Consider the following 14,940-nt stretch of genomic DNA (forward strand, 5'->3'; position numbering starts at 1 on the left):
AGTGGTCGAGGAAAACTCGCATCTGGTTTCACCAACGTGAAAAACATTAAAAAGCGCTATATAAATACGTAATCATTCAATTCATTTTGGGCAAAAGGTAAAATATTCTATCAAAAATATATATGTACATATGTATATTTACATTTATACAATCGTGTTTGGTTCTGTGCATGTGTGTGTGCGTAGATTCGGCGGTTAATAAAGATAATACCTTCCATTCAATTTTTCTATCTATGTTCAAATTCGCTCGACGCAATGAAAACAGGAAAGTGAGATTGCAAAATATCTGCGAGAACTCAAAGCTAATGCCAAAGTAAACAAACATTAAAACAATTAGTAAACATAGGTGTCCGTATTGTGTAATTGCGCGGATCTTGAAGAGCGGCACGCAAATGCCTTCTGTGGGTGCGTAAATACTTGAAACATTTCCAATATCGTGAAATCGATTTTTGCAACCAAGGATAGCCCAGGGTCAAGGACAAATTGCTATTATTGTCCGGAGAAGTTCTTTTCGTTTGTAACATGTCTTAACTATTTGCAGCTTTGTTAACTGTTTGGCTCTGCTTATCAGTGGGCTGGGAATGGGGTCTCATAATCAGCTACAATGGGCACTAATACGTTCACTTTCCAGTTAACGCTGACAGTTAAATAATTGCGTTTCATGGTGATATTACTTTGATTAATTTAATGAAGCATCAAATGCGTCACGTTCCCTGTTGTTAATAACATGCACAGACTGGCAGCTGCAGCTGACCAAAATCAAGTCCATAAAAGATTATTGTAAAATATAATTGCATTGCATTCCATTGCATTGTTTGTGTATTAATGAATGGAAACTTGAGTTTAGATTTGAACTTTTTATAATCCATTCTTCCTGCCAACTCAACCTGGTCGGAGCGTCTTAGATTTCAATGTTGGGCGCGTGTGAACGTCATCAAATTGCTGATTTCGGCCCCATTTACATGGCAAATAAACAAGCACTTTACATAAGTACAATGACCACGACGAGGTGTCGTTTTGTCTTCCGCTGACAGCGTCGTCGTCGTCGTCGTCGACGTCGTCGTCAATAAGTCTGCGAATAGCTCTTGCCACCTGCCTTTTGCCAGCCGCACTGCACGTTGCCAATCAGCCTGCCGTGGCCGTGAAATTGAATGCCCCAATCGTCATGGCAATTCTGGCAGATGGGCAGGTACGGGTACATTGCTGACGGGATTGGGAATCGGATATAATTTTAAATTTTCGATGCTTTCGCTTGGCGTGGCTAACGCCGCACAGTCGTAAATTCCAGCTTATGCGCATATGAAATTATTTACATTTCATTTACTTTTATTTATGCACAATTATATTTTTGTTAATTTCAACAACGCGCAGCAGATGCAGCTTGTTGACCTTATTTCGCAGCATGCGCAACTGCAGCGTGACACTTGCCTGTGATGGCGGGATGGGGGCGGGGTAAGGAGTGGCTGGCAAGGTTAACTCAGCTTGTGGTCATTGCCCGCCCATACTCAATATGGCTCAAGAAGTTTATAATAAGCTGCATTTCGTGTGTGAGTAGCTAGAAATCCGAAGCGACAAAGGTTTATAAGATTTATCAATCATGATCTTTTCATAAGTTGATCAGCAGCAGTTGATCATAAGTTTGGCCATCTGTGCTTACCCTTTTCAAGAAGCCGCAGTCGTTTAATTGAAAACAATCCGGCAATATACCGAGTACTCTTGTACTTTCCAACCATTCAGCCAGTCGACTCAGAGATACAATCTTTAAAGTTTCTGTGTTTAATTAAGACGCAGTTTTGTCAGGAAAACATGTTCTTTACTCCCCTTTTGGAAAGGAAATTAATCATTGGCATTTGAGCAGGGAAATCAACTGGTTGGCTTACTAAGACGTAAGACGTAGAGACAACCGTCTTTCGAGCCATAGTAATTGTTCTTAAGAGGAGGCTGGAGCTGGTTTTGCTATCTATAAATAGGTCTTGTCTGCCTAGATGCACAGCGATTCGCTGGACGGTTGAATCCCTGTTGGTCATATTTGAAGCTGATAACTGCAGATCTACTGTCGATTGATCCCAGCCCAGTGCAGCTTGCTTTTCTGCTGCTTTTTGATTGACGGTTGGCACTTCGTCGGATGGTATATCAAATTAGGAACTCGGCTGTTGCTCCACAGGTTCTGGTTTCAATTGCAGCCAATGCAGCTGCTTATTACAATGCCCCATTTGCGGGCAACAAGTTAAGAAAACCGCATTAAATTATAGAGGTTCTGATCAAGAAACTATTTGTGCAGCAAATTGGCATAATTCTGTCCAAGAACCTAACCATTGGCTACGAATGCTGTGCTGCGATTGAACCACGACTCATTGGGCTCTGAGGTGATTACGTCCCATTACAATCAAACAATCCCTGGACTTACAACTATTTTTGGGTAGATAAATAGGTAGTGTGCAAGAGAGAAATTCCTGGACAGGTTAACGGGTCGACGAGGTTTAGTTTAAGTTTAGCGTTCAGTTTGAATTTTTACGATTCGTTTTTATTGACATTTTTTTTTTATTGGTTACTCGGTTAAACTTTTAAAGTTAATTGTCTCTGAGCGATATAACGAATCACAATAATGAATCACAGTATGCATACTTCCGAGTAAAGTCGTCATAGCTGTCTTTTATTCTAAAGGGAATCCGCGGCATTACTCATACAAAGAAACCTCAAATGCCGTTGTATAAACCAAGACTTATTTTTTAAATTATAATTTTTTAACCCTCTTTTCAGAAATGGCGTTTTTATAACATCAACATTTTACCTGAGCATCAAAGGTGAGCAGAACAATCTTAGCTGCTTGCGACGCTAACAAAGCCCAAGTTCATTGTCAAGTGGGCAAGAGAGAAGAGCGAGCGAGAGAGAGAGAGAGTGAGCTTTGGTAAGCTTTTTCCAACATTTTAAATCACCCAGAAGCATTTAAGCGAATTGGAAATGAGTAACGAATCGTCAGCGAGCGAGACAACACCGCTGCGTCGGCCGGAAAGTCAGTTGAGTGCAGAATCAAGCGCTAACGTGGCTATTAACAACAACAACAAACACGTCACCATTGTTGGAGTTCCACCTGCGCAGACAGCGTTGACTATTCCCAGCAACATCGAAAATAACTTCAGTATTGAGGAGCGCCTGCACAGCAACAACAACAATCGCGACCAACAACAACACAACAAAACTATGGACACAAACAAGCGCATTTTGTGCCGAGTGGGGCTTGATGTTTTGATTTTACTCTGCGGTGAGTGTTGCCAATTGGCATTTGTCACATTCGTTTGTCCAATTATACATATTTTTATATGAATCTAAATATGTATGTCGCCCGTATGTGTGTGTGCGTATGTGTGAATTTGCCGCCTGGCTGTTGTCGCAATGTTTGTTTTGTATATTTCTTTTTATGTAATTTTCATGTGCGTGTGTGTGTGTGTGCGTGCGCTCCACACTGTTGGCTTCGTTCAGCAGAGCTTTATCTCACTGAGAGGCACGCTGTTGCTCTCTTTAGATGGGCGCTTTCGAACAGCTGAGCGGGCCACATCGCTTATTACAAAACACAGTTTGATTTTACAATCGCAATTTTGTTATTTCCGCGTTAAATTATTTATTGCGACCACAAAACTTAGTAAACCATAATAAATAACCATTTTTTATCGGAGCATGAATAATTTGCATAACACTGAAAAGGTAGTTAGAATTTATCGGGCACCCACATACACAAGCAATTTCTGCTTACTTAGCTGACTTATCCAATACATATGTACATACATAGCTGGCGATGCATTTTGCTTGCATTATATTTTCCCTTACTGCGCCTTTTGTCAATATTTGCATGCACAGACGCGAAATTGTGTCACCAAAAAGGGAACGAACCCGACTGTACAACTCGTCGGGGGAGTTATAATAAACGTGTGTGTAGCCCCACAATATCAGCAAAATCATATTTCAGCTGTTATCAGCAATCTTTGAAAGAACGTATGTGTACTAAGTTTCTTTTATTTTTAAAATTGAAAACCCGTTCTCAGGCTGGCCTCACCTGAAGTCTCTTGATTTTAAAAATATTGCCCATGTATTGTTCTCCCAGTTCTCTCTCCAAATATGTGAGTCACCAAGTTCGATTTACCTGTTTTTAGATGTATTTGCAATTGGCAACTGCAATAATTGAGCACAACACCTTTTTTCTAACGTAAACCGAAATGTCGCCATGTTTGTTGCTTTCGACCTCAAGCTTAATTTACAGCTTTTTGTGCCATTTACTTATTTGAACAGTTGATATCTATTTGTAGTGCATATATGTGCATGCGTATATATGTATACATGAATGACTCTCATAAACCCCAGATCTTTTGACATGGACCCATCACTCAACACACACACACACACACAAACATGAATAAATATATATATATAACTGTAGATTGGGATCAGGTAACTCAGGTTGACTCATCCGCTTATTGGGCTTATCCTAAAGCTGCCGCAGTGCGTGATGAAGCACCAGTAGATACAATAAAAGAAAACAAACGACTATGCAACAAAATTAATCCTTGATGAATCACTTTACTCTAAAACACGTGCGTGCTTATCTATTTCGCATTTGGCAATAAGTGGGAGCTAGTCACCTTTATCAGTAATAAATAAGTTGACACAAAATGGTTAAAAACAAGGGAATTTACAGGCAAAGCTGTGGGGAGCTATCTGGTTGATAAGAACAAATAAAGTATACAAATGATTTTAATTATTTCAACAATGACTGGCGACATAATCAAGAAATCGTATCGTATTGATTTTTCGCCCCAAATGAAAGTAAAAGCCCTCGCACAGAAACGGTGCGTACATAAATAAGAGACCCTGTCATTAAAAGGAGAAAACTTTTACCAGCTGCACACTTAATCAAATATGTAAAAAAACCCAAAAAAGTTCTATCCATATAAATTCCAATTAGTTGAATTTTGTAAGAATATACGAATCAGATTGTGTGCGGCCTTTTAAGAGAGAGAAGCACCTTTTAAAATTGTGGCCAGAGTCTTTTGTGGCGCTGTCGGATCTGATGCACATTTCTGTCTGTCGTCTACTAATTTGGGCGTACATTAGATCTGACGCAAGAAGCTGATAAAGTGATATATCCAAACCGAGAGAGTGTTCGTCTATCTCAACTATTGTGGTCTTCTGGCTGGTGTCTTTTGACAGCGGCATCTACATAATATCTAAACAAGAAAACTCGCTTGGAATAAACTTGAAGCGTGTCTGACGTTAATTGAATGCGAACGAGCTGTGGCACAGTTGGAAATGCCTCCAACTTTTGGTGGGCTTGTGGATAAGTCATTAAACTCATAAAAGAGAAAAAGAGAAAAAGTGCGCACGCACTTCAATAATTTATTGTCCGTGAGTGCGGGTGGAGTTGAATTCTCCGTTCAACTAAAAACTAAGTAGAAAGAAAAATATTTATGTTACGCATTTGGTTGTCATGGCCATGGAGGCAATCACTTTTCCAATTCTTTCTCCCAATATTGTTGTTTATTTTCTACCCAAAAGGCCACAATAACAAACAAAGCGAGGGATACACACCTACAGGTACAATTAATGACAGCGGTGCATATACCCTGAAATATTAAATGTAGGGGATATTCATTTGTGTGTTTTCAATGCTAGATCAACATCCAACTTTGATGGACACAAAGCACCTGATCAATGCTTTAGCTCTTATTGGCGAATTAAACCTAGAACCCATTGTTAGCATAGAAGTATTTATTTTCTTATTACATATTGTAGGGTATCTTGCATATCTGTCAAATCTTTGTATATCTTCTTTTATATTTTTGCTAAGTTTTTGTGGGCATTGAAAATGTAATTACCTGTGCCCCGTTTGCCCGGTACTCATCAGTCTGGCTCTGATTGTAATTTTCTTTTCTGTTCATGACCTGCCATGACTTATGGGACAACACACAAAGGCGTCGCATCGCGGCCCTACCTGGTGGACACCAACAATGACACCTTTGCCGGATCTCTGGGAATTTCTAGTAGTGCTGCACATGTGCATTGCACATTGCACTTAATGTGCCGCCGCCCGGAGAGTCTGCGGCATTGTCTTGAAAACTGATTTGGCGCAGTAAAGCGCGAAATTGCCAAAGAATTTTCTGTCTGATGTCTGGGCCTGATACATAGAAAAAACGCTGCTGATCAATCAATTGTGAGCTGTCAGTCATTCCAGAGCTTCTGCCGGAGTCTGAAGTCTACCAACGGGACAACGAGTCTGGACTCTGCTGTCACTTGGCTTGGAGGTTAAGAGTGCAAATCTTTGGTATTAATTGCCTTTAATTAAACTTCCGTCTTGCTTAATGAATGCTATTAGAATTTAACGGCCAGACAAGTCATTGTCTTGCCCATCTACTGCATATGAGATGAGATTTTAGTTTTAGCTTACTTTATTTCCAACTTGAATTAATTGCTTGTAGAACTATAGATAAAGGCACATTTCTAACGTGCCGCCCAATGTTTGTAAACCAGCTTAGCCCACAACTTGAAAGAGTGCGACATGGAGATACAAAAGCATACAACAGATACAAAATGCAGTTTCCCAGTTGCATATACTCGAAACGGAGATAAGTTAAGAATCAAATAGATGTGTGTAGGCCGGTGGCAGCAGCGGCTCCCTTTCAGCCTCAACTCGAGAGCTGAGGTGGGGTGTTTATCTAAGCATCTAGAGCGTTTACCTCTTTGTTTATCAAACAATTTGTGTTTTTTTGAGGGGGAAATCAACAATTTCGTCGGCTGTTTATGCTTTAAGTATTATTGAAATGGACTTGACACCAAATGGACGCAAAACACTCTCAGTAATATCAAAATGCGACAGTTTTTGTTCGGTTGAACTTGCTGTGACACGATTTAAGGTTTGCCTTTAAACGAACTACTTCCGCCCCAGGTTGCCAGTCTCTATCAAACAAATTTTTTTAACCCATGCCCCACCATTTTGAATGGCAATCTCATAAAAAGAACCACAGCCACATATTCAATCTATTTAGTTATGGCTGGTATATATATATATATATATATACATAGAGAAGTTCCAGCTAGCGAATGTCGGATTATGCGCTCTATTTCGAGACGCAAAGTCATAAAATCTACCACCATGCCATCGCAGATACAGTAGATAGGAGGAGCTACCGTTTTAGGCAGAGGATGAGCCGCCCGCATACAAAGGCCACTTGCTGTTGTAATATGACTCTAATCTGGCAACAATGCCTGGGCCATAACTTTCCCAGCGCAGATCGTTAAGACTCCACACAATTGTTGCTTTACTTTTCGCTTTTCATGTGTCTTAGAGATCGAACCTGTTCTCAATGCAGCTGCTTTTCCCGCTTCATTTTCATTCAGTGTCAACCTTTGTCCCCGATCCCCGATTGCCTAACTCAAATGGTGTCCCTTTGTCTGGCATTGGGTGGTAAAATTAATAACCAACTCCAAGTTCAAAAGTCCTCCGTCTGCCTCTGCGGGCAATCGTCGCCAGCGAGTACTCTACATAAGATTCTGGCGAGACATCGGCATCTAGCTAATGAGCACTTGGCTCTATAAATAGTCGGATATAAATAGTCAGATATAGTGAGGCAAGAGTATTCTCTCTTGTGACTCACTTACGAAACTAACCTCGAATTTAAGGGCTCTGGCTTTCCATTTTTTTAGCGCAGCGCTGGCAGGTAATACACACACAGGTAATACGCACGATTGCAATGGCAATTAGGCACTCTCTAACTGTAAATGCAACTGTAGCATGGAGTGCCGTTCCGGCTGGTGTGGCATTTGTGAGCCTTAATCTAATTTTAATTAGATACCCGTACTTTTATACAATGCATTATAATTAGCACAGTGTGCGTGGACTCTGCTCAAAACAAACATATTTCAAGTGTCGCTGACACTTTCGATAGCCACTTTTTGATGGATGAGTTCGCTTGGTCGCTTGATCAATCAATCAATCAAAATGTGTGCTGTTCACAGACCATTTGTCTAGCCACGCTATATGCATGCCTGAAAGTTGTTATTAATGGCAGTGCATTTTGAATTTTAAAAAAATGTGGGTAACTTGTTGATAGCTCCATACCCTCCAATTCCCCATGACCCCTCCCCCCCTATACGATATGCTGCGTGCAGCTGTTGGGCCCAAAATAGTTGGTCGTCGTGTTGTCTCCCTACGTATTCGGCACGCCGCACAAGAAGTCGATTGGTAATCTTATCAATAGCTTAGCCATATCGTAAGTCAACAGTGTCATTCATACCAAAATGTATATATTTTTGGGGGGAAGGGCTGGAGGGTGGCGGTAAAGTTGGCCGATAATGCCACATAATACTCAACGCAAGTCCCAATGACCTACTAAATGCATATTGATAGATCTATCTATAATATACATTGTGACACAAAAGTTGTAGCTACGGCAACTGGGCACAACTTTAAAATATTAATCGTCTAAGTAGTTATTTTTTAGATTAAATTCCTATTTATTGATAAATTCTATATTTTCCATTTGCAGTTGGTTTTCCCATACTTTTGTTCTTTCTGCTTGGGGATCCATATAAACGCGGCTTCTTTTGTGACGATGAATCGCTGAAGCATCCCTTTAAGGACTCGACTGTAAGGAACTGGATGCTGTACATTATCGGGCTGGTCATACCAGTCGGCGTGGTAAGTACAGAAGAGAAGAGAGAGAGAGAGCACAAATCAAATGGCTTTTTGGGCAATATAATTGAATTGAATTGAATTAAATTGCGTATTGCTTGCTGCGGGCAATTGGGGGTGGAGGAGCTCTTGGCACTGCTCCCAAGTGGCCACCCATGTAAATTGTGTCAAGCATATGTCAGTCTTCAGTCCCCAGAGCGCATTGCACAATCATTTCAAGTTCACACAATTGCCGATAACGTATTTAAAAAGCTAGAAAATAAAACTCTTCAATATGCTCCAGTTTTAAGCTGATGCAATACGCCAGTTGCCAGAGATCGAGACTAGTCATCTGCCACATGGTGGCTATTCGACGGTCCACATGTCGACAATGAAACCAGAGCAACATCTGTGCCATCGTAATGGGCTATAAAACTATGGCCCTAATTCCTACGAAGCCTAAATAAAACAAATCACAAATATAGCACGAAACGAGGTCGAAGGCAACATCGTTATTTGCATACCTTTCCATGCCTATTTATTGTAGCTATTCATAAGAAAACACTCTCGACAAGGTGCTAAAAGGAAATGTCCACTGATAAACGCACTCACCGACATTTCCCTGGTTCACTCTTCTACAGATCCTCTGCATCGAACTGCTGCGCTCGCGGGAAGAAAGTGCTAATGGAACGGGAACGTCTCGGCGCTATGTCTTCATGTCATATGAGATTCCCGACTGGCTGATCGAGTGCTACAAAAAAATGGGTGTATTCGCCTTTGGCGCCGCCGTCAGTCAACTAACCACGGATATAGCCAAGTATTCGATTGGCCGTCTGCGTCCACATTTCATAGCGGTAAGTTGCCTAATCGAATGGCAATTAAGAAAGTCGAGTTCACATTTGACATTGCCAATTAATTTTAATATGCAACAGATGCAACAGGACATGTGACAGGAGACACACACGAAGAGGCTATTAATAAGTGCATTTAATTTAAACATTGACATGCGTCGAGCTCCAAATGACAATTTATATTTATTTTCTTTTTAATGTTTATTTGACTGCTTCCACAAATTGTTGCGGTTGCAACAAACGAGGACCGTTTAAGAAATCAGCAACAATTTTAAATTGCTTGAAGGAATATTCGTTAGATTTTGAATAGGGGCATGAACTGCATTAATTTGCCATCAACCGAATATTGACCTGGATAAGTTGACTAAAGAACAGCCCCACATTAAGCTGAACCGAACTTTAATTAAAACAATTTCATAGTTATATATATATTTGTTGAACAGTCCTCGCATTTTCGCGTGTCGCCAACAACTTTGGTGGCAAGAGTTGTCTCTGGTGGCGGGGCACTGCGTCGTCTTGTTATTGCTCCCCCAGCTGTCAAACAGTACAGAGACGCCCTATTATTTAGTGAAGTGCGGCAACAGTTGTGCAAAATTGCGCATAAAATGTGTAGCAGTTGCTTTGCAAATGTGCAGCACATGTTGCAAACAGGGGGGAGGGACAAGGGAACACGGGACAGTAACTAAACAGCTTTCATTGAACTGCTTTCCGGCTGGGTTTTTAATAAGTGTGCGTTTGCTCCTAACATATTCACAGGTGTGCCAGCCACTCATGCCCGATGGCTCTAACTGCGATAATGCGACCAATGTCGGCAAATACATAACTGACTTTAAGTGTCAGGGAGTTGGCTCGTCGGCGCGCATGCTGAAGGAGATGCGCCTATCGTTTCCCAGTGGACACTCTAGCTTCACCTTCTATACCATGGTGTATGTGGCGGTAAGTGTGGCGCCTTTGTTTACGATCTTTGCCTTTTGCTTATTCGAATTTTCACTTGCAGCTCTACTTGCAATCCCGCATGAACTGGCAGGGCTCGAAGCTGCTGCGCCACTTACTACAGTTCCTATTTATCATGATCGCCTGGTACACGGCACTGAGCCGCGTCTCGGACTACAAGCATCACTGGTCGGATGTGCTGGCGGGCTCAGCCATTGGAGCAGCCTGTGCGCTGATCGTGGTAAGTTCAACTGTGCTGCCTCTAACATAGTCCAAATACAATATCTGATTGTCGTGTCATATTTACCACACTTTACCATACATCACTTGATCATCTTTTTCTAGTGCTACTTTATGCCCAAAGCTTGTTTCAACTTGCAAGCTGTTTGGCTCAGCAAATATGGTAAAACCCAGTGAATTCGCTCAGAAACAATAACAGATCAAAGATATTTTCTGGTTAATTTAAAGCATTGTAAAGCAAAGACTCTAAGCGATTAAAATAACTTGCATTGACATACACAACTTGGCGTTTCCTTTAACTCGTTCTGCCTAATATCAGAAGTTCGCCATTCGTTTTATCAAGTCGTGCCCCTAATTGACCCGGTTTCAACACCTTCCTGCCATACTTTTGCAAACTGGCATGTGGCACGCAATCGTCGAATTGGTTTCAAATGAATAATGACCAGCTGCATGTTGCAGCTAGATACATATATATAGATAAGCAATTTTATGCTTCATTTGGTTTGACGGACATGCACAGAATTTTAACTGACACACAGGGCACATATAGAGATATTTTCATGCACATTAGGAGTCGTTGAATATTGAGGTAAAAGCTCAATTTTCATGCAATTAATATCAGAAAGTAATCATTCTATGGATAAATATTATTTTTTATTTTAGTTTAGCCATTAGTTTATGTGCCGAAGATCATTTATATACCATACCATACTTTTAGGAGCTACCTTAAATATTATCACGCAAAAACTAAAAAATGTACTTTAATAACCCCAAACCCTTTTTTACTTTCAGGCAAACTACGTATCGGACTTGTTTCCCACAAAGCCTCGCACGCAACCGTATTTGCCTCGGAGCTCACAGGACTTAAGCCAGACACGTACATCGGTTGTTCTTACAACAAATTAACCCACAATTGATTGCAATAATCGTTTTAGTAATCGTTTAGGACACAAATTCCATAATTTATAAGCCAAACAGGGATCTGCAAAATTGTATCGCTTGATGTAACGGTTAAAACAAAGCAAAGCTTATGTTTGTTTTTAGTTGCATACATATATGCAATTTAAATTAATTTAATTTAACTAGATTAATAGCATTTTATGTGTGTGTATCGTGGAAATCCACTTAATTTTACCTCGTGACTGCATAACTGTGGTCAGACATGGTAATTTAATGGACTGAGCGCAGGCAAACATATATATGTACAACTTAATGTATTAGTCTGAGATATTCGTTTAGGTATGCACCGTTTATTCAGGCCTTCAATTGTTGTTGATGACTATAACCACTAAAGTGACCTTAAGATTATAGAAATCTCGATTTGCTATTCTGCCAATCGTTAATAGGTATTATATTAAATTCTGTCTAGTTTTTAAAAATTTCACAATATATATAGGTCGTTCAATAAATCAAAATATTTTATAAATAACAAGTGTTTTAAACTTGGCAGGGCTTTAATTGGTATTTTTAGTCCTCTTATCGGTGTTGAAGTTTTTAAACATCGATAGATAAATATAACATATTCGATTATAAAATACTAGTACTGGAATTTGTTTATATCGATAGTGTCATAAAATCAACTTGATTTGGAGGAATCGATAGCTATTAAGCATCTCTAGCTAACTTAATAAGACTAAACAAAACCGGCTTGTTCTTTTACAAAAAGTAAATATATGATTAAAGTCATGTTTCAAGAGTCTATTTGTTAACTAAGGCCGCGTATTTAATGTTGTGAAATTCACTTTATCTGCACTTTTTGTGGATATATCAAATTTATACACGGCCTCTTGACACATGACGTGTCACCAGCGTTCTGAAAAATGCTAATTTTTTTTTTTTTAGAGATTCAGCATCAAAATGATCACCGACGTGCAGTTAGCCATCTTTTCAAACGTTCTGGGCGTATTCCTTTTTCTGCTCGTTGTTGCTTACCATTACATCAACGCCAACACGGGAAAGTATGTATTAGTCGAAAAAATCTGACCCTACCATAACAATTCATTTTATTCTCGATTTTCAGGTCCAGCATCAAGACAAAATAATCATCACGTTTCCGCAAGTTAATTAATACAAGTATCTTATAAAGCAAACTTCGAGTAATAAAATGGCAACATAAAGCTTAGTTCAAGTCTTCAAGTGCTTCTTTCATTGCCTGTACATCGTTCAACGCCTTGTCAGAGCCGCGTTCCTTGCGTGTATTGAAAGTTCGCTGTGTAGGATGCCCAAAGCTAAAAGCCTTTATGTAGGGAAGTTTACCCTCGTTGGATGAGGGCACATTATCCACATCCATGGCATCCGCATCTTTCTTCTTGCGACTCTTAGGTTTAGTGGCCTTTTCTTGGTCAAAACGATAGTTCACCGGAAACTTGTGCAGCGTGATGCAATGGTCCTTACGCTCACTTGGCATATAGAATTTCATAGCACACTCTTCAATATAGCAAGCGTATAGAGGCTTATCGCCGCGTTCCACGCTTGCCGCAAAATACAAATCGTGCTGTTCGGTGATGTGCAGATCCAATAAATGTGCAGTGGGAAGTTGGCGCCGACATTGAATGCAGCTGTAGTACTGTGATTGTGTCGTCTTAGCATTTACGATATTTTTGTATGTGGGAACTTTCGTTGCTTTAGCTTCTACAATTTCATCAAAGTCAACGAGTACGCCAAGTTTCTTGAATGGAGGCAGAATTGGTGTAGTTGTAATTGGTTCTGCTGACGTTATATATCCCGCGGTCAGCTTGGCTAATATGTTTTGTAGTTGCTCTTTTGTGAGCAAAAGCTCGGAAGATGTTTCTAAATTCATTTCGCACTTGGTTTTAAAACAGATGATATTATATGTCGATATCGACAAATACCGATAGGATTTTATATATTAAATATGCCAAATAATACCACGCAAATCGACTATCGTATACATCAAAATTTAGTCGACGCGAACGCATAGCTAACCTACCTATCGAAAAGCATAAACAGAAACCTTCAACGTCGTATCGATATTTGTGTACCGATACCGATATCTGATATTTTATTGTTTTTATTGACGACAATAGAAGCTATACTCCATACGAGGATATATTAAAAATGTCAGCTGTAGGCGATTCTGTAGGTGGAGAAAATTGTTTTGATATTGAAAAAGTTTCAGAACTATTTGAAGGTAGCCTAATTGATGATGATGATGTTCGCATGGAAGACTATCTGGAGGCATACGAAGAAATCATGAAGTAAGTTAATAAGCATACATCAATACACAACAATTAAGAACTGCTTCCCTAGATTCTTTTTGCTAATGGGCAGCGTGTTCACCTTTGTGAGCAGCGACGTGCGCACCAAACTGGATATTCTCTATGAGCATCGACAGCAGGACACTGGGAGTGAAAAGCATTTCGACAGCATCAAAACAATGATCCTGTATGAAAAGGGTGCCAGCCTACTGCGTCAGAAAGGCTACGTATCTGGCAGTCGCACTTTATTGCGCCTACACCGTGGTTTAGGTAGTTGCTTTACCACAAGATATCATGTTTTCGTTATCATATATTTTTATTTGCAGAGTTTGTGTACGAGTTTTTGAACCGTCTGCGAGACGTGGCCGATGGCGATAGAGCGCACCATGTCTGCAAGTCAGCATACAACGACACGCTAGCCAGGCATCACCCATTCCTTATACGCAAAGGTGCCCAGGTGGCGATGTTTGCGATACCCACGCGCGGCGAGCTCTTCAAGCGCGTCTGTCACGATGCGGATGTGCCGCGCGCCATTGAAAAGCTGCCAGATATGTTGCATCATATGCGTATGGTATACGATCGCACGAATCAACTTTATACGCTAGAGGAGCTGCACGCTCTGCCTTAGAATTCCAAATTCAGCTGAAAAACTAGGTCAATCTTCTATTTGTCGTATTGTGGAATGTGTTAAACTATTGTTTTTTTTTTTAACCTCTACTTCAACATTTGTGTTACTGTTTGTATTTATAGCCTCGCCCATTGGCTGTGCACGTGTATGTCTTATTAAAGCTTAGCATCGACTGAACAATGGCTTTCATCTATTTTTATCGTACATATTGCCGTAAAAATAGTTGTAGGCAACTTATCTATGACGAAATTTATAACGAAATAACATTTAAATTCGCCAAGATTAGATTGTACAACCTCGAACAGCTGTCGGAGAACGTTGCCCCGTCCAAAAACAACACTAATCATTTTTATCACTAGAGAAAAAAAGCCGAATTACCAAAAAATCCCGAAGATTTACAGGGCACGCTTA

The 14,940-nt window shown here is 40.2% G+C and overlaps 4 protein-coding genes across 5 annotated transcripts; 3 read left to right on the plus strand and 1 right to left on the minus strand.

Moving 5' to 3' along the window:
• Positions 1-16: 16 nt before the first annotated feature.
• On the plus strand, positions 17-12,089 carry LOC115762041 (putative phosphatidate phosphatase). Of its 2 annotated transcripts, none has more exons than XM_030704111.1 (7): positions 17-97; positions 2,761-3,262; positions 8,535-8,686; positions 9,301-9,513; positions 10,267-10,446; positions 10,508-10,684; positions 10,789-10,960. In XM_030704111.1, the coding sequence occupies exons 2-7, from the start codon at positions 2,962-2,964 to the stop codon at positions 10,858-10,860; spliced, it is 1,095 nt and encodes a 364-aa protein (XP_030559971.1). In that variant the 5' UTR covers positions 17-97; positions 2,761-2,961; the 3' UTR covers positions 10,861-10,960. The 2 variants fall into 2 exon arrangements, with proteins under 2 accessions (XP_030559971.1, XP_030559970.1); XM_030704110.1 differs by lacking the exon at positions 10,789-10,960 and adding an exon at positions 11,476-12,089 and having other exon boundaries at positions 18-97.
• A 161-nt stretch (positions 12,090-12,250) lies between these two features.
• On the plus strand, positions 12,251-12,805 carry LOC115762400 (dolichyl-diphosphooligosaccharide--protein glycosyltransferase subunit 4). Its single transcript, XM_030704585.1, has 3 exons — positions 12,251-12,348; positions 12,526-12,641; positions 12,704-12,805. The coding sequence occupies exons 2-3, from the start codon at positions 12,541-12,543 to the stop codon at positions 12,723-12,725; spliced, it is 123 nt and encodes a 40-aa protein (XP_030560445.1). The 5' UTR covers positions 12,251-12,348; positions 12,526-12,540; the 3' UTR covers positions 12,726-12,805.
• On the minus strand, positions 12,786-13,661 carry LOC115762397 (protein lethal(2)k10201). Its single transcript, XM_030704583.1, has one exon. It carries the CDS (start codon positions 13,481-13,483, stop codon positions 12,803-12,805), a length of 681 nt encoding a protein of 226 aa, XP_030560443.1. The 5' UTR covers positions 13,484-13,661; the 3' UTR covers positions 12,786-12,802.
• Positions 13,662-13,720: 59 nt separating this feature from the next.
• Positions 13,721-14,706, plus strand: LOC115762398 (ceramide-1-phosphate transfer protein). Its single transcript, XM_030704584.1, has 3 exons — positions 13,721-13,901; positions 13,954-14,171; positions 14,228-14,706. Exons 1-3 carry the CDS (start codon positions 13,762-13,764, stop codon positions 14,527-14,529), a joined length of 660 nt encoding a protein of 219 aa, XP_030560444.1. The 5' UTR covers positions 13,721-13,761; the 3' UTR covers positions 14,530-14,706.
• Positions 14,707-14,940: the final 234 nt, after the last annotated feature.

This window comes from Drosophila novamexicana, unplaced genomic scaffold (assembly GCF_003285875.2).
Source record: "Drosophila novamexicana strain 15010-1031.04,08,12 unplaced genomic scaffold, DnovRS2.1 tig00000564-arrow-pilon, whole genome shotgun sequence".
NCBI lineage: Eukaryota > Metazoa > Arthropoda > Insecta > Diptera > Drosophilidae > Drosophila > Drosophila novamexicana.